Source organism: Lepisma saccharinum, chromosome 26 (assembly GCF_977018435.1).
Source record: "Lepisma saccharinum chromosome 26, izLepSacc3.1, whole genome shotgun sequence".
In the NCBI taxonomy this organism is placed as follows: domain Eukaryota; kingdom Metazoa; phylum Arthropoda; class Insecta; order Zygentoma; family Lepismatidae; genus Lepisma; species Lepisma saccharinum.
The window spans coordinates 44,776,702-44,803,596 of record NC_139254.1 but is presented as its reverse complement, the minus strand read 5'-3'; the positions used below and the strand labels follow the sequence as shown (position 1 = coordinate 44,803,596).

At 38.1% G+C, this 26,895-nt stretch overlaps 1 protein-coding gene across 4 annotated transcripts in view; it reads right to left on the bottom strand.

Moving 5' to 3' along the window:
- Window positions 1-26,895, bottom strand: part of LOC145979821 (uncharacterized) — a 65,120-nt gene that overhangs the window by 17,372 nt on the left and 20,853 nt on the right. For 3 of the 4 annotated variants that reach the window (XM_083112844.1, XM_083112846.1, XM_083112845.1), the window contains exons 6-8: window positions 26,253-26,435; window positions 17,123-17,152; window positions 5,286-5,410 (exon numbers count right to left, since the gene is read on the bottom strand). In XM_083112844.1, coding sequence (XP_082968970.1) covers window positions 5,286-5,410; window positions 17,123-17,152; window positions 26,253-26,435 — 338 coding nt within the window. The remainder of the gene's footprint in view (window positions 1-5,285; window positions 5,411-17,122; window positions 17,153-26,252; window positions 26,436-26,895) is intronic. The other variant, XM_083112847.1, reaches the window with a different exon arrangement.

Sequence of the window (26,895 nt, the reverse complement as noted above, 5' to 3'; positions counted from 1 at the left end):
TTGTGCACGGTTGCATGCTCTGATGTTTTAGCTGAAAAACTTAACTTATCCGAAGCAGATTGCTCCGATAGTGCCAGAGTTGTAACAATTTTCTGAGCAATATGCAAATTACCTATTTTTGGTAAAAAAACAGAGTTTCACATTATGGCATTTATTATTCAACTTGTATGGCACCCAAAAACATGAAACTTGTTTCATTCTCTTTGGAAATATCTATTCTTTGAAGAGAATAATAAGGTTTGCGCCTTCTCCCCAAAATAGCGGGACAAGAGGGGACAAACTGCATTTTTTTAAAAAAAATTCGGGGGGTCGCTCCCCAAGCCCCTCTTCCTCGGTCCGGCATTCTGAATTGTACGCGGTTGCATGGTTCTATCTGCAGAACAAAACTTATCCGAAGTAGATTCCTCCCATAATGCCAGAATTACAACAATTTACCTCCCAAAATGCAAATTATCTATTTTTCGTAAAAAAAATTAATTACATTTTGGCTTGTTATTCAACTTGTATGGCACCCAAGAACATGAAACATGTTTCATTCTCTTGAGAAATATTCATTCTTTGAAAAGAATACTAAAGTTCGCGGCTTCTCCCCAAAATAGTGGGAGAATAGGGGGCAAACCTCAGATTATTATGTTTTTTTCCATTGAAATTCGGGGGTTGTGCCCCCCAAACCCCCTTCCTCGGTTCGGCGTTCTGAATTGTACACAGTTGCATGCTCTGATGTTTTAGCTGAAAAACAAAACTTATCCGAAGTAGATTGCTCCCATAGTGCCCAAGTTATAACAATTTTCCTCCAAAAATGCAAATTACCTATTTTTCGTAAAAAAAAAATATTCACATTTTGGCTTATTATTCAACTTGTATGACACCCAAGAACATGAAACATGTTACGTTCTCTTGAGAAATGTCCACTCTTTGAAAACAATACTAAAGTTCGGGCCTTCGTCTCAAATAGCGGGAGAAGACGGGGCAAACTCCAGATTATTGTTTTTTTTTTTTCATTGAAATTCGGGGGTCGCGCCCAACCATAGGCGCCGACTCCATGGGGCTTCGGGGGGCTCGAGCCCCCCCAATGTTAATGATGTGGGGGCAGAGCCCCCCCAATAATTTTGCTTAAGAGGATCTAATGTATTATTTTTCTTCACTTGTAAAGTTTACTCTGAATTTTGCCACATGAACTTAACTTTAAATACACATTTGAAATGTTCTATACCATCAACTTTGGGGGGCTGAGACCGATAAACCATCAACTTTTGGGGGGGGGGGCTATGACCGGAAACAGCAAAACACATAACTTATAACTATATACTAAGTATATAATTATTATTTACTATTATACATATATTAATCAGAGACATAATGAATTTAGCCAACGACTTGTTAAAGACTGTTTGGGAATCCCCTAAAAGAATGCAAATATTTAGAAATATTATTGATGTGAATGAGAAGGCTGGCCATACTGGACTGCGACCACTTTGCCCTCGTCGGTGGACGTTGAGAGCCTCCAGTATGCAACAGATCTTAAGGAACTATGAAAACCTTCTCAATTTTCTTGAGAATTTTTCTGAAGAGGATTCTACTGACGCAACATTAAAATGTGCTGGCTATCTGGAGACAATGCTTCACTTCAAGACATTTTTCTTTCTCTCCCTCTACTGCCATGTGATGGGTCAAATAGAAGAGGTAAACTGTAAGATTCAGTCTCAACGCATTGGTTCTACAGAAGTAGAATCAAAACTAAAATACTTGACTGACATCTTTCAAGAAAAGCGAATGTGTTTTGAGTAGTTCTGGCTGAAATGCACAGAGGGCAAACCGAGCCTCGTTGAGCCAGAATTGCCCCGGCAACGTCAGGTCCCTAAGAGACTTGAAAATCCTGATGCTGCCAACATCACAAGTTCTACACTCCAAAATAGTATTATAAATCAATATACACTGACGTGTGTGACACATAAATCATGTGTTAAACAAGGACATAAATCTACAGGACTACAAAAAGTAACAGCCGTAGAGAAAGAATGCATCTCAGCTGTGAACAGTTGCACAACAAAGTTTCAGCAAACGCGAGAATTCTTTCGCAAAGATTTGGATGCCGATAGGCTCTCCTTACACATGTCCATGCTTGGTGATATTGCCAAACAGAAGAAAGTGGTTCTAACTACCATGCGTGACATAAGGAAGTTTCTTTTGGAAGACATCACCTTCCAGGAGCCAAACTCATGATGGTCCTCAGCACTGTGCCAGTGATGACAGCCACAGCCGAAAGGTCATTCAGTGTTATTAGCCGACTAAAGACATATTTGAGATCTACAATGAGGTAGAAGAGACTAAGCAGCTTAGTGGTACTTCACATACATCAAACTGTGCTTGATAATTTGGACCTGAGACCGCTCGTTAATGAGTTCATAAAAAATAACCCACTGCGTAGAGCAACTTTTGCTTTATTTTTAGATCATGTTCATATGTTTTTGTTGTGTATGTTAATTTATATCTTAGTGTACATGCTATTTGTTTTTATTATTGCAAAATTAAATTTAAAAAGTAAAATATTGTAGCAAGAACAAAAAAGTAAAACCATTTTCCTGCGATTTGTGTTAGCATTTATGTAAATAATTAAATAAAACTGTTAAATATTGTTTATTTTATGGGTTATTTGCAACCCATCACATGTCTGTTGCGGACATTAAAACATGCCCATGCCCTCGCCGGGACTCGGACCCGAGACCTCTGGATCAAAGCAGGTTGAGTCTACCACCCAACACGCTCGGCCACCGAGGTCGGCATAAAACTTTTAGGTTGGTCTCTTAATGTAAGTACATACTTTTCAATAAAAATGTTAATTGTTATCTAAAAAACAAATGAGCAGACGCAATAGACATAAAGAGACTTTGAAACATTTTCTAAACTTTTTTCATGTTACATTTCATTTGCATGAGGAATATAATAGCTGCTTAAAAACTGCTATACGAAGACGTATTTTTTATTTTTTAGAAAAGAGAGGGAGCGAGTCATCATTCATTTATTTCAGTGATCAGAGCCCCCCCAATAATTTTGACAAGTCGGCGCCCCTGCGCCCACCAAACCCCCTTCCTCGGTTCGACGTTCTGAATTGTACACGGTTGCATGTTCTGATGTTTTAGCTGAAAAACAAAACTTATCCGAAGTAGATTGTTCCCATAGTGCCCGAGTTATAACAATTTTCCTCCAAAAATGCAAATTACCTATTTTTCGTAAAAAAATAAATAAATCACGTTTTAGCTTATTATTCAACTTGTATGGCACCCAAGAACATGAAACATGTTTCATTCTCTTGAGAAATATTCATTCTTTGAAAAGAATACTAAAGTTTGCATCTTCTCCCCAAAATAGCGGGAGAAAAGGGGGCAAACTCCAGATTTTTGTTTTTCCATTGAAATTCGGGGGACGTGCCCCCAAGCCCCGCTTCTTCAGTCCGGCGTTCTGAATTGTACACGGTTGCAAGCGTTGATATTTTATCTGCAAAACAAAAGTTATCCGAAGTAGATTGCTCCCATAGTGCCCGAGTTATAACAATTTTCCTCTAAAGAGTGTTCGAATTTAAAATTCCCGCCGAGAAACCCGAGCGAGAGAAATTTCTATCTCTCTCTCCTCCTGCCATCACTGGTTTCTGGCGCCGTGGTTGTGTTGTACATAAAAGGGGCCTAAAAGTTGAGGCCGAAATGTACGAACGAGATTTCCTGTTCCCGTGCAGAGTTCCATAACGATATCTTTAAATAAATAAATAAAAAATAATAAAAAAATCAATGAAGACGAAATTCCCTGACATTTCCCTGACTGTTTTTGACACCTCAAATTCCCTGACTTTTCCCGGTTTTCCAGGTCTGTCGCCACCCTGTCTCACAATGTCCTGGTGTTTCTTTTATACCTAAACAGAAGTTACTTTCCGAATGACCCTCGTATTAGAGTAGTAATAGACAATCAGATGCCATGTAGAATGTGCAGAATCATGTGAAGTAGAACATATTCGTAAGTTGATATATAAAAAAATATTCAATGTGCAGCACAAAACACAAACAACAGAGAACATGAATGAGAATTATCTACAACGACCTGTTAAATAATGAATATTTATTATGTAAATTCCTCATAGTGTGTGTTAACACAACTTATGATGCAAAACTCAATGGAAGGAAGTTTTTGCCTTAAATTACACTAATCAACTGAATAATACTGAACTGAGATCCAGGGTAGGTGCCACCCTGTCAGAAGTTTGTCCATGTTGAATTTTACAAGTCAATGCACAGCAGTTTTGTATATATCTCAAATAATTTCTCACCCTGGAAAAAAAAAAGTCACCCACCCACCTCTTCTGAGTATTGCTTCAGAGAAAACTCAAACTGAGCTAAGGAAGCATTCCTTGAAGTATGCATTGCATAAATATTTACAGGGATGTAATATAATTACATATTACATTATTACAAAACTTGGTACTCGGTAAATATCATACTTATGTGTTCACCTAACAAAAACAGGAGTGTGTGGATTTGAACCTGTTATGTTTCATTGTTGACAAAGAAGAAAAAAATTGTACAAAATTTCCTATCAACTGGTCAGAGGTGGAAAAATTGTGGATTGGCCGCTCCACATGCTCAACCACCAAGGCATCAAAACACCACCTTCTGACTTGTCCAATGCATGTTTGTGCATCTCATGATTGGTTTCAATAATAAGCTAGTGAAAGTGTGTTAATTAGATTTTGGGTGCCAATTCAGAAGTCATAGCCGAAACCACAGACCAGATAATGTTTCCTACAAGAAATTCTTTGTCATTATGAGAGCTGTCCACTGCGTTCCCTACTTAAAATTTTGAGGTAGCCCTCCAAGGTGAGGTAAAGTTCCCTGTGCATATAGCACACCATGTCATGAAGGCACATTTAGGGGATGTGGGAGTTGGGCCCCAGACGTTCTCGATCTCAGCCATTTTGAAGGTGATGTGATTGAGGCTGGGTGAGTCCCAGAGCTGCTTTGTGCAGGGACAAGGCTGGAAAAGTTCCAACCTTAGATCACCCACTTTGGGAATTGACTGCTCGGCAGTCAGACACCCTACTGACCAGACCACCACGGCTCTAGCCCTCCAAGTGAGGCACCAATAAAATTCAAATTACAACCTGTTGAAGTTTTATGCAAAAATTGTTAAAGTGTTAATTCTATATTAATTTCAACAATATTAGCTTAGTCTGTTACAAAGTTACAGTTTCTCTCTGTATATTAGGTAATAATATATGCACTGGAAACCTTGATACTCACCCTCCAATTGAAGGAATTATTCCAGGTGGAGGCATGTCGAACGGAGGCACTCCGGGAGGTGGAGGAGGAACAGACATGTCTGGGAATGGTTTCCTGCTGTACTCTCGCCTGTCAGCTGTCATCACCTGCAGAAACACACACAAGAAAAATGTTGTTACATTTACTATAAATTATAATATAAAATAACAATTATTTTCTTAATGTTCTGGCATCATATTGTGTATGAAACCACATCTATCCTTGTCATGTTAACCAGTAGGTTGTGTAGGAAGAAAACTTGATCAGCATTTTTTGATGCACTATAATACATGCTGCAAATTACATTATTATGGGGTCAGGGTTTGAAGGTTTTTCTCTCCTGTGAGGTTTCCATGAGCAAAATGTTACTAAAGACAGTTGTTGGTGTTGTATGGTGACACAGAAATTAAAGTAAGGATTCCAATCTTATTTTCATCATTCGAGGAAGAATAATTCATATGAGACTAGATTTTTCCAGGTTTTCTAGACCACCATCTTCAAGACCAAGTCATTAGAGCAATTCATGTATTAAAACATGTACGTATGTAAGAATGTTAGTTAAACACCAGAGTTAGAATCCCACTTAGTCAAGCTTCTAAAATATTCGCTTCACATTATAAAAGTAATAGTGAGAAGGGAAACTGAACAGAAATTGACTATTAGGTGAAGTTTTATGTATTACTTGCCAGGGGTGGCCACAGGGGGGATTCATGATGTGACTGCATCGTGGGAATTTTTGTGGGTGACAAAACTGTATAGTTTAGCTACCAATTCTATGTATCGTCACACCAAAATGGGGGGGATCATTTCATTTGATTGATTTGTTATTGATTTTTGGTTATGGTTATTAGTTTTTCTAACTACCTGTGGGTGATCACAACGATGGGGTTGAAATGAAACTCTTACGCCTTTAGAATCGGTTTGAAAGACGAGACATGCTGTTCGCAATAATAATACAGGGTTAATCAAGGAGACAAACTGTTAACAACAAGGTTCAGTATACTAACAATGGCAGTGATGCTGAGTACTTTTGTATGTTTTATGTTAGCAAACATGAAAGTGAGCCGTGCTTTTTCTTTTTTTTTAGTCTTTTAATTTCAACTGCAATGAAAGGTTTCGAAAGTCATGCGCCTTTCGATTGTTGGTATCTATCTCAGTCAGTGGTAAACAATGTCTGGTGTTTTCTTTGTGGTAATTCCGAATTGACTCGGAACTTCCGGACATGTAGACTTCAGTTTTATTTTTTGATGATTTCAGGCACGATTTGTTTTGCTTGTATGTGTTTCTGTGCTACGACTGATTGGATAATTGTAACATACTGTCAGTTTTCATTGTCTAAAACTTACATGTTTCGAAAATTTAATTTAAAAAATGAAATCATATTATCGACATTCAAATAAAAATAAGTTACTGCATGTTTATCCAAAACTATATTTGTGTGTGTGTGTTGGGGAGGGGGGGTTACGATGAACAATTATTTTGGGGGGATTTTGATGAACGATTTTTGGGGGGACTCGTCCAGTAAACAAAGAAACAATTTTACATAAAAAACATAATTATAGCATAAATAATATATAATCACAGTAAAATTTAGTAATATATGTATTAATCATAATATCAGCAAAACAATGCAAAAATTGCAACAAGAAAGTAGTAAATTCCAACCGCCACTCATTTTAGGAGCTTTCTGCTTGAAGGTAGTTCAGAACATGACCCCTTTTCTTGGAGTACTTAATATGGAACTTCTACTGTAATTACAGGTAATACTCAGTATTACCAAACTGAAGTATAGTTTATCCACAACAAATTTTAAATTTCTTCCTTGTCTTTTTCAAAAACTTACTTTCAGTGCACTACTACAAAAATGTTCATTTTTCCAGAAAAACAGTACATTTTCAAGGGTTTTCCAAAAAAAAGTAAATTCCCTGATTTTTCAGGTTTTACAGGACTGGTCGACACCCTGATATAAAGGGTCTACCAATTTGAACGCCAGAACTTTAAATTAGATAGAATGAAAACCACAAGTGATAATGACATATTTTTATTTATTTTGAAGAGCAAGCAATGGTATTAAGTTCTGAACAATATGTCGTTCAAATGTACTCTGCTTTGGTGGGTGGAATGGATTCTGAATGTCCAATTTTCCAGCAGGTCTGCACACATATTGAGCGGTATAGCCTCAATGGTTCGTTTCACGTTCCGTTTCAGGTCACGAACTGTGCGTGGCTTAGTCTCATAGACCTTAGATTTGACATAACCCCATGGAAAATAATCCAGGGGGGGGGGGGGTTAGATCACATTATCTTGGTGGCCAGTTCACATCACCCTTTCTGGACAGAACTTAGTCCGGGGAACTTATCCTGCAATAATTCCATTGGTTAGCGAGCTATGTGGTAAGTTGCACTGTCCTGTTGGAAAAACAGATTGTTGATGTCAACTTGCTACAGACTACTGCACACAGATGTCACAGTTCAATCTCGTCATTTCAGTCAGTGTTGCCACAACACTCTTTCAAAGTTGTGATGCTCAAATTGGTAGACCCTTTATATTTCTTGAGAACTACCAACTACAAACAGAAAACCGTGTTAATGATAATGGATTTGGAAATCTTTCATTCATCTTGAGCAGTGCCAGATCCAGAAGTTACAGTTGGGAGGGGCAAATTTCAGTTGGTGCCTCACCTAACAGAGAATCAATTCTAACCTACACTTGCACTTTTGTGTATAAACAATATATAGTACTGTAAACAGGAACTAAATACTTTCTACAGATAGTGTTTTTCCCCCTTCAAAAAATAGGGGAATAGATTGTTATTATTGTATGTTGTTATTACCACAATTCCTCACATTGTCACGGTAAACTGAAATATCAAATATCAGGAATAAAATAAATAAACAAAAAAACAAAAGCCCATTCTCTGTAGCGGTCTCGTTTTTAATCCCCTTTTGAGGCATCTTGCGCAATGGTTCGGATTCAAATTTAAACTGTAGGTCCAGTTCCCATGAGCCCATCATGAGCAAAAGTGGGCTTAAATCAAACTTAAAAAATATTCTCGAGCCTGTTAAACTTGGTGATAAAAGACAGGACATTTGAGTCTTCAAAAATGTTATTCATAATAGCATAACCAAAAACCTGATGTTGGGAGGGCCCCTATCACCCTCCCCATCAATCCATACCTGCTCTTCATATAAAGAATACAACATAACACAAAAATAACTTTTCATCCAAAAAAAATGCCATAAGAAAAGGGATGATCTCACAATTCCTCAATTTCATGTTTTTAAGGGGAAAAAGTTGATAAAACTTGAGATGCGGGAAAATTTAAAGTCAGGGAACGTAAAATTGAGGTTCCTTTCTCTCTCTCTCTTAAAAAAAATTGATATGATCTCCTTCTGATGTGAAAAGCTTGATGATGCAAACAACAAGTTTGATAAATGTTGGTAGCATGTGTTTCAATTTCTGTGCTGTACATTAATATATAGTGAAACTTCCAATGGACACCTCTGAATAGCAACAGATCTAAATAATGGACAGCATAAATAATGGTGATACATGGGGAAATTTCTTCTCAACGAAGACATTCTGAAAAATGACCGTGGGCACTAAAAAATTATACCCCAGCATTAATGTAAACCTTCCAAACAACAGACAGCATGGAAAAAGGTAATTCCTGAAATCTTTTACAATGAAGGAAAGAATGTCTATTGTCATTCAGTATTTGCGATGATTTGGAGGCAGCCAGACATATTTAACTTGCTTTAAGAGTATCTAATGGTTAAAACTTGTTGTTTTAAAGGCACTTAATACTCCTATCTAGTAAAGTTGGTGTACAAGTGTTACAATTGCTCAGAAACACAAACGCATAACTTTAAATGAAAAAAAAAAACAACAACATGAAAAACACCAATGTCTATAAGCACGTGAAATTGTTTGAGACGTGACCATCCTGCTCGCTGCTGGAAAAACACACATCAGTGACATTTAAAGAACGAATATGTTGTCCTTAAATCGCGATTGAAAACTGGCTTAATTGATAATATAAAACCATTATAGCATCGAAAATAAAGTCGGGTAGGCCCACTTTGTGACCACTCTGTATACATCACAGTTAACCCTGTGACAGAAACAAGGTACACAAAATAGCAAAACAACTTTTCTTGATCTGTCAGATGGACTCATAATGAAAAAAAATACTGCTCTTTTTAATCTAGAAGTAATTTTATTTTCTTTAAATTTTCTTATTTGACTTCCATCATATTTCTAAACTTTTGGGCTAATCATGACAATGATTATGTATGATGAAAATAATGAATGCTCACAAAGCAACTGAACACCCAGGAGGGATTAGAATCAATTCCAAGATCATGCTCAATCAGCAACACAGTGGTATTTAATTTGGAGGTAGCAGTTATGAGTATCAATTCACTATCACATATGGGAAAAAAGGTTAAAATTCATGTTTTGAGAAATGGTAAATGTGGTGAGGAAATACAAGACACTGGACATATATCAAACAAAAACCAGGCATAAATCACAGTTTGGAAGATGCTCCACACCTTATAAAACTAACAACCAATCTCATTTGACTAAGAAAAACAAGTTTTAACAAGTCAGCCTTTTCCAATTTTGCATACAGAATAGTAAAATTTTAATAGGATTTTGTGATTATCACTTTCTGAATCTCCATCCAGTACTGCTTCCTCTTTGCTAGTAGGTACAAATTTACATGTCACGTACCTGATAATAATGCATAAAATTAATATAAGAGGTGTGACACAAAAAAAATGGATTGATTGTATAAGTGAAAAACAAAAAGGTGTTGTCAACAACAGTTTTACTGATGTCATGCGACACCCCTAGTCTATCTGTGCTGTAAGTTTGGACTCACCCGGTCTCGCCAGTTGGGAGTATTGCGTCATTGAGTGAACACCTGAAACAGTGTTCTGCCGAAAAAATGTCTTGTGTGAAAAGTGAACATCAAATTCCTTGTGAAACTTACTTTCAGGGTCATAGGTAAAAATCCATCTCATCGCAAGTAACAACAGATTCCAACAAACTTGGCTCATTTCTAAGGCATTGTAACATGTCCTCACTCAAGTCCTTACGACACAGTTTTTGGTTATCTGACAAAACTTTTGGTACAACCTTTGCACAAATCTTACGCATGTTTCATTCCTCTGTTAAAATGTGTCGATAGAGTTCCCTATCCAAGTTAACTAACTCAGCCACTGCACGAGCACTCAATCTTCGGTCACCTCGTAAAACTTCACGAACTCTTGCAATGTTTTGTTCCGTAATCGCAGTTCGTGGGCCTTCATTGTCATCTACACTGTCCCATCCATCCGAAAACCGTTTATGCCATTCAAACACGTGTGTCCTAGACAAAGTATCATCGCCATAAGCCTCACTTAACATTTGGAATGTTTATGTTTTTTGCCGATTTCTTGTTTCATAAGGAATTTGACGTTGATTTTTTGTTCCCTTTTCACACCAGACATTTTTTCGGCAGAACACGGTTGCAGGTGTTCACTCAATGACGCAATACTCCCAACTGGTGAGACCGAGCGAGTCCAAACTTGCAGTACAGATAGACTAGGGGTGTCATATGACGTCACCAAAACTGTTGTTGCCAACTCCTTTTTGTTTTTCACTTATGCAATCATTTTTTTTTCGTCACACCTCATACACATTAAACATGCTTAAGTATCAACATCAGAACTCTCCGCTTGGCCGGCTTCCGGTTCGAGCTGTCCCACTGATGGCCGCTAGGTACATTGCTGTCGCTGGATTATCTGCTGTGCCATATTTCACTCCCATTACTCCAACATGTAAAACTGAGCAATAGTAGACGATACAGAATACAATCCAGTGATAGCATCCCCACTACTATCAGATTAAAAATTATGGATACTCTAGTTTGGACTAGCAAACCCGCCAAGCAAATAACAAGTTCCGATGTGGTTGGCAACACTGGTCATCGAAAGTAATTGAGGAAAATAAACAGGTACGTGGATACTTAAGCATGTTTCATGTGTATCATGTATCTTACCGCCTATAAAGTCTCATAACATGAATACATAACATGTTTAACTGCTTCCCAACATTGATTCATTGATTGACTGTACTTGAGACACAAAATTCCCATGGCTGTAAAAATACAGGAGCAATGTAATGTCCCAACAGCTTGTCTGGACAGTGTATTGTCAAATACCATACCCTTTTCTTCATCTTCAGGATTAACTAAGAATGGTGTTGCACAGGTGACTAAACATTTTCCATTTAGAATATCATCAAATTTTGGATCTTTGGTGATGGTAAAAACTACCATCCCTCTTTTCTTTCAATCTGAATCCCCAAGTAGGGTCAAGAATCACTATGACCTTTGATCTCTATATGTTTAACAAGATGTTCATAGATTGAATTTGTAATATATTTATGTACAGTGCGTTCTCTTTAATTCGAACTTGGATAATTCAAACGAAAGCACATTCCCCTTAAAACCCCTATCTAAAACAATGTTAAGAATGACTACTTAATTAGAATTTTGAAGGTTAAATTTGGATAATTCGAAGTCAGGTTTCCAATAATTTAACATAAACCTTTCCAAGAAAGACCAAAGTGGTTGCTACGTAAGAAATTCCAACAGATGACTCATCCCCCTTTTCTTCTTGAAAAGGTTGTTTTTATGGTTAACAGATATGCCGACGGCAGATAAGATAGGGCAGAGGGAATACCCAGAGCTTTTGTTTGGAGGAATGTGACCTTCACCCTCTCAGAAACACGTTGAGAGGGGAGCGGATAGCCGGACAGAAGGGGTCATTTGTCTGTGTGCTTTAGCGGAGTCACAATGTTGAAACGTGGTGCGTACAGTAGCTTAACATTAGATAAGAAAGTTGAAGTGCTTAGAGAGGTAGAAAGAGGAATGAAAAAGAATGAAAAATAATCACTGTTCCTGGATGGAGATATGGATAATACATAGCAGTTGTAAGGTAAGGTGTACTGTTTGCGTATTAATGCAGTTTTATAGGTAATACAGTGTGTTATTTCATTGTTGTTTTTTTTAATAATAATAATAATAATAATAATAATAATATAAACAGAGCATTCCCTGACATTCGCTACGAGACTCAGCAGCAAGCAGCCCGGCATCAGCGCTTGTCTTTCCCGGTGAACGGGTCCGCGACAGTCGCTAGAGTCTGCTATTAAAATTACAGTTTTCATATTGTGTACTAACCTTGACTACAGAAGGGGGTTGAAAATTATGTCCCTCTGCTGCAACACATTTCTGGCATCTCCGAAGGAAATTGGCATTTACACGTGCAAGTTCGTCTACTGTAATTCTCCCGATTTTTCGTACAATACTCTCTTTTAACTCACGGATGGTGTGCGGATTGTCTTTGTATACTTTATTTCCCCATTTTTCTTTCCACTGTTATTCAGAACTGACCCTGTTACTCTAAACTTTTTTACGATGTTTAATATAAGCGACTGTCGCGGACCCGTTCACCAGGAAAGACAAGCCAGGCCACTTGCCGCCGAGTCTCGTAGCGAATGTCAGGGAATGCTCTGTATATATTCTGGTTAATTCGAATTCTTTTTGTAGCCCCTTGAAGTTCGAATTAAAAAGAGTCCACTGTATTTACTTGCCACTAAGAAATCATTCCCATAAATCAAAATACATGATATGAGCCATCTTATTCTGTCCTTGAGTACATGAAAGGAAAATTCACGAGCTCAACAATGCTGGATTAACCTATTTATTCCAAGCACATGCAGATTATTTCAAACTATATAGACTATGCTTTAACTTAGGTTCAAGAGATTATTTTCCCTTTTCTATAAACCCCGGACATTGTTCCATGTGCAACTAATCCTCTGAACCTCCATTTGCAGATTCTACATCGATGTGTTTATAGGATAAGTTTCTGAAATGCATTTACTGCAAATAGCCCTTGTTACATTTGCATGTTTTGTAACTGGAGCAAATGCTTCATCATAATCTTCCTCGTAACATTGCAATATATCTCTTCCAATTAATGTAGCTTTGTGAGTAGCCTTTTGTCTTGGTAGTAATTCAGGGTGGCCTCTCTAGGACCATAATTCCAGGTTTTCAAGGCAAACTTATTACCGCCTTTCACCACCCACACGCACGAGTATATTAACAATATAAAGGGTTTACGTGACACCATTGAATCCAAAAATTCTAATTCAATTCAATTAAACAGTATATATACTACTTAAAATATTCAATTTAAGGTGAGGAATTTACATTTGGAATTTCACATACTCAAGACTCGAAATACATCTACAAATATAAGTCACAAATGTTAAGGACTATACTAATCCACGAAAAATTCATAATTGTATAAGAATTTCAAATTCGAATTTACCTAATTAACTTCTTATCATCTTGCAATAATCCGCCTGTCAAATGCAAAGGGCACTAACAAAGTAAACGGACCGAGAGAATTCTGTTTTTCTCCAGGCAGCTTTCTTTTTCTTCCTTGATAAAAAAAAGCTACTGTGAAAACTTGCTTCGGGGCATTTGTAAATGTATGAATTCATTTGGATTAATAAAAGTTGCAATTTTTGACGTCTACGGAGAAAAATCCACGTAGAATTCACGCATAATTCCCGGAGCAAAAAATTCATGCATAATTCCCAAAATTCAAGGAATAATAATAGTGTAATTCTGTTAAAAAAAGAGTCTAGACAATTTTGTCATTTCATAGCTGAAATTTTGTCTTGGGCCACAGCTATTCACCTTTCTTGCTCGTATAGAGGCAGAGGCTACAGGATGCAGGGTCACGGTTATAATTAGCAGTATGGGTGCAGGAAAAATAGGACTTTGAATTTAAAAAAAAACACAAGTAAGAAATTTTGCAGAAATGTTGCACTTGCTACAGTCATCAAAAATCGAAGATGTGCTTTGAAGGTTTGCATTTCCTAGTTGGTGGACATACATGATGGGCCAATCTTAGAGTGACCAACTCTCCCTTATTTCCTGGAAACTTCCGTACTTTCTTTTAACCCTCCCGGCTCCCGTATTGGAATTCTTTATTTCTCCCATATATTCCATTAACAATGAAGATCGCGAGATTGCAAGACCTAGCTTGCTTATCTGCAGCAAACGCTCATTCCGGTGTTGCACCACCTCCAGATACATGAGTCATGCAGTCACTGTTGCCAACTTTTAGATTCTAAACTGTTCAAAGAGCACTTGAAATGTTCATCACTTTTATTAATTTGAAATTGCAGAGATTTTTTTCGTGGTAGAAAACATTTGTATCACTCACACCCAGTACCAAGAAGGTAATATATAACACATACTATGTGCCAATAATTATGTATGGAGCAGAGACTTGGGCAATGACAGAGACAGACAAAAGAAAGATGCATGCAGTGGAGATGAAATTTTTTAAGGAGTATATTGGGGAAGACTAGAAGGGAATAGAATAAGGAATGAGGAGATCCGACAGACGGTGGGTGTGGTGAAGCTTCAGGACAGGATAGATCAGGCACAGATGAGATGGTTCAGACACATGAAGAGGATGGATGCAGAAAGACTACCAGTAAGAGCTTCCAGTAAGAGCTTACCATGCACAAGGAGTGAGAATAAGGCCAAAGGGGAGACCAGGATGTCAGTGGAAAGAGCAGATAGTGGAAGAGGACAAGACTGGAACACCGTGGAAAGAGAGGAGTAGTGGAAGACCAGGAAAAAAATGGAGAAGCTTGACTTCTATGCCGACCCTGCCAGAGGAAGAAAACAGCAAATGATGATGATGACGACACCCAGTGGCGGCGGCAGCCAGTGGTTCAAAAGCATGGTGGTGGTGGTGGTGGGGGGGGGGGCAATGGCACCCCCTTTAATTGCCAGCACTGCTGACACCTGTAAACGAGTACGAACCAAGTTTCGCAAAAAAGTGCCATTGTAAATATTTTGGAACATTGTGTGACTGGTGGTTGTTCTACATTAAACTTGGGGGGGGGGGGGGCCTCTCCGATGGCTTAGTGGTTGCGTCGTCATTTTGTAATCAAGATGCTCCAGGTCCGATGCCCGGTGGAGGCACATGGAGGTTATGATCCCACTTTAAATCGTACGTCCAGTCCTGATTAGCCTTACTGTGCATAAAGTGAACTTAAAACACATCAATTAATCAAACTATTTTTTGAAGAACTTTGAAAACTGTTGCTACAGATTTTCTCTCTGGTGTAATTTTGCCAATTTGATATCCGAATTAGTTGCTTAAGATATCCCTCATCCTTTTTGAAAAGTTATATTGCTCGTACTTGCTTAGTGTTATTATTATCCCCTCTACGGCACAAAGATAGCTGCTTTCGTTTTCGTAAATTTCATTCTGAAGGGAATTTTATACTCAATATAGGTGAAATGTAGTACTTTTTCAACCAATACATTTCTGATATCACATGATGCTGAACACTAAAGCACGGGGGTCCATAAAATGGAACATGAAATCAGAATTTACATTACAAAAGGTTTTTGTATATTGCCATCTATTTCAACAAATGGTCATTCTCTCACGTTGTCGTGAGTTATCTAGTTCAACAGACCACATTGATAGTAACAGGATGCAAAATATATAGAAATTGTTAGCTTGCATCTTCAGATGGGTGCAAATAGCAGGCAATGCTATTTACACATTTCAACAAACAAACAACGTAAAAATTAAACCGAGAGAAGATTTAAGATTTCAAGACCAGAAATGTGACATAAAATGAACAAAACACACAAACCTATTTCAAGATCTTCAAAACAAATTTGGAAAATATGTGGTAGTCTGTTTGACATAATAATGAAACTAATTTGAGAAAATCTAACAGATATACAACTTCAAGGCACCTGTGACTAGAATAAATTCGAATATCTCCATACGTAGTGAATAAGCCGCGGTAGCTCAGTCGTAAGGGCATCTGACTACAATGCGAGAGACCCGGTTCGATCTCCCCAGCGGGGGAGAACCCGGTTTTTCCACCTGTTCAAGCAGCTCCGGCACCCACCCAGCATCGTATAAAGTGGGTACCTAGAGGAAACTCTAGGGGGTAAAGCATGCCAGGGACGTGGTGCTGATCACATCACCCCCACCTTTAGCCGTGATCAAGAATGTGTGGGGCCCTAACCCCACACCCCTATACGCCTTCATGGCATGGTGCATAGCACAGGGGAGCACTTTACCATTTACCATACATAGTGAAATTTAATGGCCATTGGAAACACTGAAAGTGATGCTCGCATCTGACTGCAGGAACTACATCAAGTCTCACATGACTTCTTAGTAGCCGGGTAACGAGAGAAACCTGGCAGGCATGGAGGCCTGTGGAAGGGAAGCTTGCTTGCGCAATGTCGAACACCTGTCTTGACATGCGTGTTGCATATTATTGTAGGCGAGACTCCTTGTGGATGGGTTTCTTCCGGGTCTCGTGCAGGCCTCCGGTTTCAACTATATTTCTTGAACATAAGAAAGAAAGAGCTTGATATCTTTGACTGAGACCATTTGTTGCCGTGGCTTTGAGCTCTCAAAGAATCCCGTCTGCTGTCAAGGCATCCGCTTGTGGTTTCAGAACACTGATATTTTCACACGCGCCATTATGCATCAGTAGCATCCTGTATTTTGATCATTCCGTAATTGTTAATCCATATCATTCAAAATTATAATGGTTATTCTGTCACCACCATCCGCCATATTTACTATCTTTGCACAGGAACATGCATTAATGTTTTTACACAAGAAAAAATCATACTCATTTCTATAGATCACAGTCACAAGCAAAAAGTAAAATGTCGTTTCATTTTTACTCACCAAAGATTTCCGTCCATCTGCGCCCATAACCTGTTGATGAAACGTCGAAGGTGAGTTTTATAACAATATTTTATTACGAACAAAAAAAAAAAAAAGAAAGAGGTTACAGTTTTACGAAACCACTGAATTACTGATTGTTACAGATGATGTGGTTGACGGAGAAGGAAAAAAAGGAAAAAGAAAACTTGCACAGAATACAAAAATCATCAGCGTTTCAGCACTTTAAAATAAATAAGCAGTCCCTTTTACAACACTAGTATGGAATGAAGCATTCTCCAAACAATTCCCTCTCTTTTTTTCCAGTTTTTGTATGTTACTTAATGCCTATGTATTGTACTGTGAATGAAAAGTCAGTCCTAGTTTGTGGTGGTTTTGTGCTCATATTTAGTGATATTACACAAATGATATTTGGCTTTTTCTTAGTAACAAATAATATTTGGCATATTTTTAGTAAGATGTTCATCATAACCGATAGCCTATTTTCCCTTGTAGTTTATCGTAAGCTACAAGAGAAATTATTCTACAAGGCCAAGCATTTTCTACACTCCTGTTCAGATAAAGTGGAACACATTTTTCAACCATTCAAGCCCAATAAAGTGTGCCACTTTATGTGAACAGGAGTGTACATACAAGAAAAACAATCATATAATCATAGAAATCATACAACAAAACAACAAATTTCCTTATACCTGAGGGAGAAGTTCACTTCCCATATTTGCTTCTTTCTTAATAACCTATTAACATTGAAGGAGGATGTTGGTCCATTCTTAAAACAGGTGATTATCATGTTACTGTAAGGTTCACAATCTGTTGGTAGTAGTTTGGTATTTGCCACTTTGGAGGTGCTGGATGTTGTGAAGTGCTGTGTCATGTCATCTATGCTGTTCTGCAGGTTGCAATAGTTTTGTTGCAAAGGGGTGCTAATGAGCACAGGCATGAATTTATTAATACAGTCAGGGATCTTCAGAACTTCAATCCAATGTAGTATGTGCCTACCCATTACCCAGATTTAACTCTAGCTTCTGGCATAAAATAGACAACATTTCCTTGATCATGATGTCCACAAATGGGCACCTTTCAGGCCAGCCCCACACCGGATCTGACATGAAACGATATGCTGCAAAACGATGGGTAACAATGCAATGCAGCACAATGAGAGACAACGCGATATGACGCAACGAGTCATTTTGTTTGTTAGCTAAAATCTGATTGCAGATTTTGTCAATGTTCACTGTAGGTCTAGGTTGGGAAGTGGGTAACGATGCATTTTAACAGTTCACAGCAGAATCAATGTGTATGATGTGTATGTAGAATTAATGTATTAATTTATATGTTTTGAACTGAATCTATACATGTGTACATATACTGCTACTGGCCTTGCACTGCAGTAATGTTTATTGCAAGGGCCACAGGTAAAGTGAAAAAAAAGAGTGCTCCCCTGTGCTTAGCACCATGCCATGAAGGCATATAGGGGGTGTGGGGGTAACGCCCCACACTATCTTGATCCGGTCGTGAGTGGGGGTGATGTGATCAGCATCATGCCCTTGACTGCCTTTACCCTCCAGGATTTCCCCCAGGTGCCCATGTCATTCGATGCTGGGTAGGCACCGGAGCCGCTTCCATGATTTGAACCGGCCAGGGATCGAACCCGGGACCTTGAGCATGGAAGTCAGACGCGAGGGCCACAGGGCTATTTAAATTGGAATTTTTGGCCCCCATTCCTGGTCTATAACTAGAGGACTGAGGTTGAAGAATGGATTTGCGCATGCACAGATAATTTTGTCGCAAGCTGCTACATGAGAGACCAAATGCCACGGACTTTTGTTCTTTTGTTGGAAACCCACATCAAAGTGACTAGAGTCAAATGTTTCATCTGGTATACAGCTACCCATAAAAAAAACTAATGTTAAACCTTTCCTAAGACAGTTTGTGACAAGAATGACTGATTGATTGATTGAATTGTTGTTTTTAAGTCTACTTTACGCACAGAAAGGCTAATTGGGACTGGACCTACAGTTTAAAATGGGATCTGAACAAGTGTGGCATGTGCCTTTACCAGGTATCGAACCTGGGACCCCTTGATCGGGAGGCCTGTGACAAGAACGACTCATTGCATTGTGTTGTGTCGGATCTAGTGTAAAGTACTGCTGTTTTAGCTGTGTGAAATTGTGTCAGCGCAAGTGAAAAATCAGTACTTCAGTTGGGAGAGCAATGACATGGTATGCTAGAAACCCACATTCAAGTCCTGGTCAATGATAGATGTATTCATAATTAGATAGATGTCTATTAGAATGTTCAGAATAAGAAGACAACTTGCACATTGTCAGGATATATTCTGTTTTGTTGAGTAGAAATATGTTGGTAATGTGAATGAATGGTGAATGCATGGATTGTGTAAAATGTTGTTTGTGGTTAATAAAACCATACGCATTAATAATGAAGACATTGTACACTTCACTGTACATGGTTCATTTCTCAACGTTCATCATTTATGGGAAGTTGGTAGGATGATAGTTTGAGCATGGATCGTAATTCAAGCAAAAGAAACTAATTGTTTTGAAATCATGGTTCATTGGACAGAACTGTCAAATTGACACAATTTGTTTGGATATACGACAGGGTTTCTTAGAACATTGCTTCATCACTACAAGATGATTTGGCCGAAAAATGGATTGGAAGCAGGTAACAGGATTTGCCACCAAGTTCATTGTGGGTTATGTGCCTTAGAATTTGTCCTGGAAATTTGCAAGTTTATTATTCTTGAATTTGGTGATGTGTATATGAATTCTGTGCAGAGATTTTGCTTAATGAATCAAGTCAGTCTTTATTAACAACGTTAACTCTTAGTCCAATTACTGGCAAAACTTACTCTTAAATATGCAAGGGCAAAACTTACTAGGTTGGATATTATTTGCGATTTCCTACTTTTTGTTGTGTTCTGTGATTATATTGCATTAACTAATGAATGAAGGAAGTATATAAACTTCTTCAGCAAACTATCATTACATCGGCATGTTGTCGACTATTATTTGTTTGCAATTGGTAAAGAAGAGTGGCACTGACAGCTTACTGCTAATCCAGAAAAGTGTTACAAATACATGTAGGCTACTGAAATCGGAGTGATACTCATCAGAATGGCGTTGCTCGAACCAGAGCATAATACTCACGAGCTATAGAAGTTTGACTGTTTTGGTGGACTATAAAAAAGATTGGCTGTAGAAACTACAGTTGATATATTCTTAACTTTTAACGCGGATTGCAAAATATGCATCATTTCTACGCTGTCTGCGCATTATTAATCACTTAACCTGGTTTGAGGATTATTCAACAATGTAATGCGGTTTGCAAATTATTCATCTACAAAATGCAGTTTGCGTAAACTTTCTCTGGTAAAACCATTTAAGTCTATCGACGGTTAGGTGCATTTTTACATCCAGTGGCAGGCAAGAGGATCACAGAGATAAAATGACAGAACATACATCAAGAAAACCGAGGATGAATTTGATCTTTAGTTTTGAGTGTAGTACATACAGTACAATGCAAGTGGCATATAGAAAATCAGCCTGTTTATTACAATAGTTAACGATGGTAAAATTTTCATTTTTAAATATGTATTTCGTAAGTTTGTTTTACAGACCTAAATTTTAGATGTTAAAGGTTCTATGTAATGTAGTGACAAAGAAAATCTTATGTACTTTTTTTTCTAAGTACATTTTAGACATTTCTGTATATTAGAATGTTTAGAAGAAGAAGACAACTTGCACATTGTCAGGATATATTTTGTTTTGTTGAGTGGAAATATGTCGGTAATGTGAATGACTAGTGAATGCATGGATTGTGTAAAATGTTGCTTGCGGTTAATAAAACCATACACATTAATGATGAAGACATTGTGCACTTCACTCTACACAGTTCATCATTTCTCAACGCTCATCATTTGTGTCTGCACTTTTCACTTGAATTTCTAAGTGATTTTGATGTTCTGTTAGAGGTGGTGAGGTGGAATGCAAAAAAGAGCACCGTGTAGGAATGCTTACATTAAGCAACTTTTACGAAAAGTGACATTTGGGCTTAGCACTTATCTTTGCAATGTGGGTGGGCAAGATGGCTGTCTGCTATAGCACACTCACTGGCTATCTACTGTTAATGTAATTGGCCAGTCTCAGCAGCTCAAGCAAGTTAAAGACAACACAGGCAGCAGACACAAATTAATAAACTATTAAGAAATAAGCAACGCAAGAAGAACAGATATCTACATCAGGTACATATTCTGCACATCACGAATATTTCTGTGTATTCGTGTCAGGAGTGGGACAGAGAAATTGGTACTCTATCAATATCAGCCAATATAGACATATTGGTTTATCTTTTACTGGTCCGATGTATCTATAAATGACCAGTAATTCTACTCTTTTTTTTCTTATTGTTCCTGATGGTTGGTTGATTGGTTTTACTTTACTTCAATTTCTTCCATTTTTGGCTAATCGTGAAGATTACCTCCATTCCCTGCGGCGGAGCTATATATAGACTCTCCAAAATTGGACCTTTTTTGCAGAGCGTCTATATATAATGGAAAACTAACGGTTTTTGTATTGTGGAAAGTCATTGTTACAGAACACATTTTCATGCTATTATTAGACTATGTGGCCTATTGGCAATCAAAAAAATCCACTGTTGATGCTTGATGATGGTCTAGTTGGTTGGGTGTCTGACTGCCATGTGGGAGACCCAGGTTAGATCCTGTGGTGGGTGTTCTGATGTCGGAATTTTACCGGCCTAGTCCCTGCATAAAATGGCTCTGGGGCTCACTCAGCCTCAAATCAATGTGTTTCTGGGGGGGAGGGGGCAAACCTGGAGGGTAAAGAACTTACAAAGTCATTCCTCGAACTGGAAAACCATTCTGTAGTCCCTGCTGGTATGATATTTTGAAAAATTTTGAAATTTTGAAAAAAAAAATTTTTTTAGAAAGTATAATTTTACAAAATTACATTGCAAAATATGTTATAGAGAACTTGCAAAAGTCATTCATTGCACTGGGAAACCATTCTGTAGTGCCTGGTGGTATGATATTTTGAAAAATTTTGAAATTTCCGCACATAGATCAATGCTGTTTTGCACTCTGCTCCATGATGTTACAGACGGCAGTACAAATTCTTCATCACACATTACACAATCACTGTCACCACTTGAAGTCTCATAAAAACTGTCGCTATTATCGTCACAACTTAATTCACCTTCTGATTCTGAGTCGGCAAATAACAGTTGAGTAACATCATTATCAGACAAGTGTTGACGACTTGATGAAGCCATGTTGTTTACATTCGAACATGCATTTGAAACTGACAAGTCAGAGCACTCTACGCTCGTATGTAATAGAATTCTAAACGGAGGCGTAATTAGCGACATCATACGGATAAAAACAAAACTACAGAAGGCTACTAAAAGCGACGTACTTCGGTAATGCGACACCCGCAGCGAGTGGAAGTATGAACTCGCAATAATGTGACTTCCGCGGAGCAAGGCAGCTGGCGTGCTGTGCATAAAAGCGACGACCCCAGCGAAAGAGTTAAAAGTAATTGCTTATCTTTGGCTTGTTCTAACAAAAACTCTCCCCCGGAAATTTTTGGTATGGGGGTTTGATGCCAAGATTGTTGGTGGGGAGAATCTGCATCCCCTCCCCAAGGATTTCGCACCCTGGCCTCCACCAGGTATCGAACCCAGGACCCCTTGATTAGAAGGTGATGACGTTACCACTGCACCATCAGGGAGGCATTCACATATTCTATTTGTCTAGATGTCTAGATTATCTGAATAATCAGATATCTGGATATTCTGATCATTCAAATATCCAGATTATCCACTGTATTTGAAATTGATATCAGGTAATTTGAATTACTATGACCACTATGTTTTACGCTATATGGAGATCTCGTCATTTTTTGTAATTCACTAAAAAATGGTTTTGTTTGGCAATAATTTTGAAATCTAGCGACGTAAGCATTATTTAAACAAGGTAATTATTTCCGTACTGGATAGTAAAAGTATGCAAGAAATGCTACTTACCAAAGCTGTTATTTCTCTCATGTTCACTGTGATTCTAATATTTAAAGTCATGATATCCGGCATCTAAATAGTGAGTTTACATACGCAAAACATTGCAGTTCACGCGATCAGCGTAGCTTACCATTTTGTTTACATAAAAAGTTCTTAGTCACCGTTTACAACCTGTAGAAGTTGAGAGTCACAAAAGTAATGAGGAATCCTGGATACAAAATATCATCGTTAAGTTGTAATCTTTGTTAATTTTCATGGTTTAAGTTAATTTTTGTAATGTTTATCTTGACACTGATGTACTTTTGTGTTTCAGACTTGGATCATTTGGTTACGAACATAATTGAAGCTTGAATTTGAAGAAAAGTTGGATCGAAGATGGTGTTTGAAGATACTTGAAGTGGTACGTGTAAGAATAACGTAAGAGCAAGTGGTTCAGGGTATGAAAGTATGGCGTACTAAAGGGAAGTGTCGGAAGATTGATGGCATAAAAGGAGGCAAATAACTCATAATCTGGTTCTTCTTGGAAAAAGATAACCCAAGATTGAATTTGTTTATGCATCACTGTTATATAGTATATGTAAAGATAGTGTCTGAATGTAGTAAGATGTGCTGATGATATGCAGATGCAGAAGTGGAGAGAGGATAAGGAAGCCTTGAAAATCCAACGCATCTTGAGATAAAACTATACTATTTTCAGTGATGTGACTGGTCCGTATCATTTACAACAAAAATCCAGAGCTCTGGCATTCTTATTAAAAGACTATGGCGTATGTTTTGGTGTACGATATACGCAGCATAAGGCCTTAACCAACTTACAAAACGTATTGAAATCTATATGTGCCGTAATATTACATGTGTGACAGTTCCTAAACTGCAAACACACACACACTTATGTTGCAGAAGGCATCAATATAAGATTTATGCATTGTAACTTAATATACTGTTTGGCCTACTAAACGAAATAAAATGTTCTTTTGTGTTTACAGATTTGGGCTTATTTAAAAGTACAGTAGGTATTCACTCACCAACTATGAGTGTGACATTGCAACTCTTGCCTGGCCATTGAGTTGCTTAATAAATTGATGTAAAAAGGTAAAATGTTCCCCTGTGCATAGCACCACGCCATGAAGGCGTATAGGGGGTGCGGGGTAACGCCCCACACTTTCTTGATCCGGTCGTGAGTGGGGGTGATGTGATCAGCATCACGCCCCTGACCGCCTTTACCCCCCAGGGTTTCCCCCAGGTACCCATGTTATTCGACGCTGGGTAGGCGCCGGGGCCGCTTCCACCGTTAGAAAAGTTCCCGGATTTGAACCGGCCGGGGATCGAACCCGGGACCTTGAGCATGGTAGTCAGACGCGTTACCGACTGAGCCACCGCGGCCAATTGATTGATAAATTGATGTGCAATGTCTTATTGCACAAACTAAATAAGGTTCTGTTTCAGGAAGCACTACTCCTTTGTAAACTTTTGAACTTTGCATCTGTCTACACTTTCCAGCAATCCTTGCACTCCTGCTCACACCATTGGGTAACGAGCATACTGTGTCACTGGCCACATTCGAAACGTTTCATGTAATATTTACATACCCAAATCTTGATCGACACCAAACTACTTTTTCTTCTTCTTCCATATATAGTAGATGCTGAGGTGACACTGATAGTGAGAAGCACGTTACAATACTGACGTGCATCACCTGGATTTTGGGGCAATCTCTAATGCTGACATGTCTGGCAAAGAAGCCCCAAGAAGGGTGTAATATCTGATAATTATTTTAACCTTTTGTCTCCTAAATATCTATATATAGATACCTTCCTGTAACCCTCCATCTAACAAATATATATATATATATATATATATATATATATATATATATATATATATATATATATATATATATATATATATATATAGATACCTTGGTATGTTTGTAGTTTTTACATCATAATGTCGCTATTTTTCACTGGAATTGCGATTTTTTTAAATATTATTGTTAACACACATATGTTTGGTGTAAGGATTTGTTGTAAGTCTTGTCATCCCATAAAAAAGGCAGAAAATGGTGGCTTTCTTTGTGGTGGCTTTTTTTTTCAAGAAAAAAGCATTGTGTGCATAAGAAAAGTTGGAATATTCGATATTCGTTCCATGGCAATAATGTAGACGAACTTTTAGCTGGGAAAGGTTTGATCACATATAGCAGCTAGATGTTCCTTGCCGGAAAGCAGTGGGTTGCGATGGGGAGGGGGGAGAAAGGTGTGGGGAAGGGGTGAGGGAAGGGGCAGGTGGGGTTAACAAAGACATCTTGCAAAATGAAAAGCTCAAGCCGAAAAGAGATATCCTTGCAGGAAAGTGCTTGTCAAGTTGGTGGAATGTGACCTGCAACTTCTAAATATAGACTCGTAACACTGCTACGCAGTTCTGCGGGCACCTAGAGTCCTTTGTCAGACAGAAGCGTCATTGTTCTGTGAGAGACAGGTAGTGTTCGTGTGTGCCTCCGTGCTTCAGTGTGGAAGGAACTTTTCTTGTGCGTGGCTTCGTGGCTATTCGCCTACAAGCTTTATAGTGTAGTTATTTTCTTGTTCCAGACATGCTAGCGATCATTTCCATGTGTATTTTGACAATGTACTGTAATTCATTGCTCAGGGAGGGGAGGAAGCAATTTTTTTGAAATATTGAAATTTTCTGGTTCCTCCCCCCGTTTCCCTACATGAATACACTCAATGTGCATAAATTTTATATAATCCGATTCTATGGTTTAGTGCAATTAGCCTCCAAGTTACAGTCGTTAAAAGGTAACTCTGCATTTTGCTAAAAATCGGCTCCGTAGACTGAGTCTTACATGTGAAATCGGGCTCGGGTGTCAAAAGGTTAAAACTTATATGAACTTACTTAAGACGGTAGGAGTGAATTATCATCTTCAATGAATCCAATTCAGTACATAATTTACTGAAGAACTATAGCAAATGCAAAGTGTGCACGTATTGGTTAAATTTTCAGCCTGTAAGGTGGTCCAGAAAGTAAGTCAAAAATTCAGTATTTCCCTACCAGATACTATAACAACTAGTTATGCATTTACCTGAATTACATTTTCCTTTGGAGGTGTTCCCTTCTCTGCACTTCTTCGTGAGGCCAGTGCTGTCCCTCCTATGACGTCAATAGTTCCAGCCAGTTTCCTCCCTGGAGGGGGGCCTGCTTTCTTTGGACCTGCGATTCCTGAATATTTGGAATTGTCGTTGACAATAGCTACTGGTATGTTGCCCTGGAAAACAAAATATTTACTTCAAAACTTTCCAACAAGAATCAGGGCATCAGGAGAGAAGGGGGTGTGTCAAACAGGTCCTATTGAGCCCCCTCAAAACTTGCATCATTTATTTCACACTACAAAACAGCAGAAAGCTTGTTTTGTTATTAATAATGAAAATAAAGTTTAATTAGTTATTATTCAAACAGAATAATGAGTAAAAAATGCATTGAATGTTAAAAAATAGTGTAAAATACAGGAATCAGTTACGTTGTTATAGTCTACCATTTAAATGAAATTCCCTGACTTTCGCAGGCTTTCCAGGACAAATTTTGCATTCTCCCCCGACAATTTTAAACTAAATCCACATCTTTCTACATGGAAATTATACACTCATACAACTTCCATGTATGAATGTTCTTGTATAATAGCTTACAAGAAATTGATTAATTTCTCAATGATTTGTATTCAAACTAGC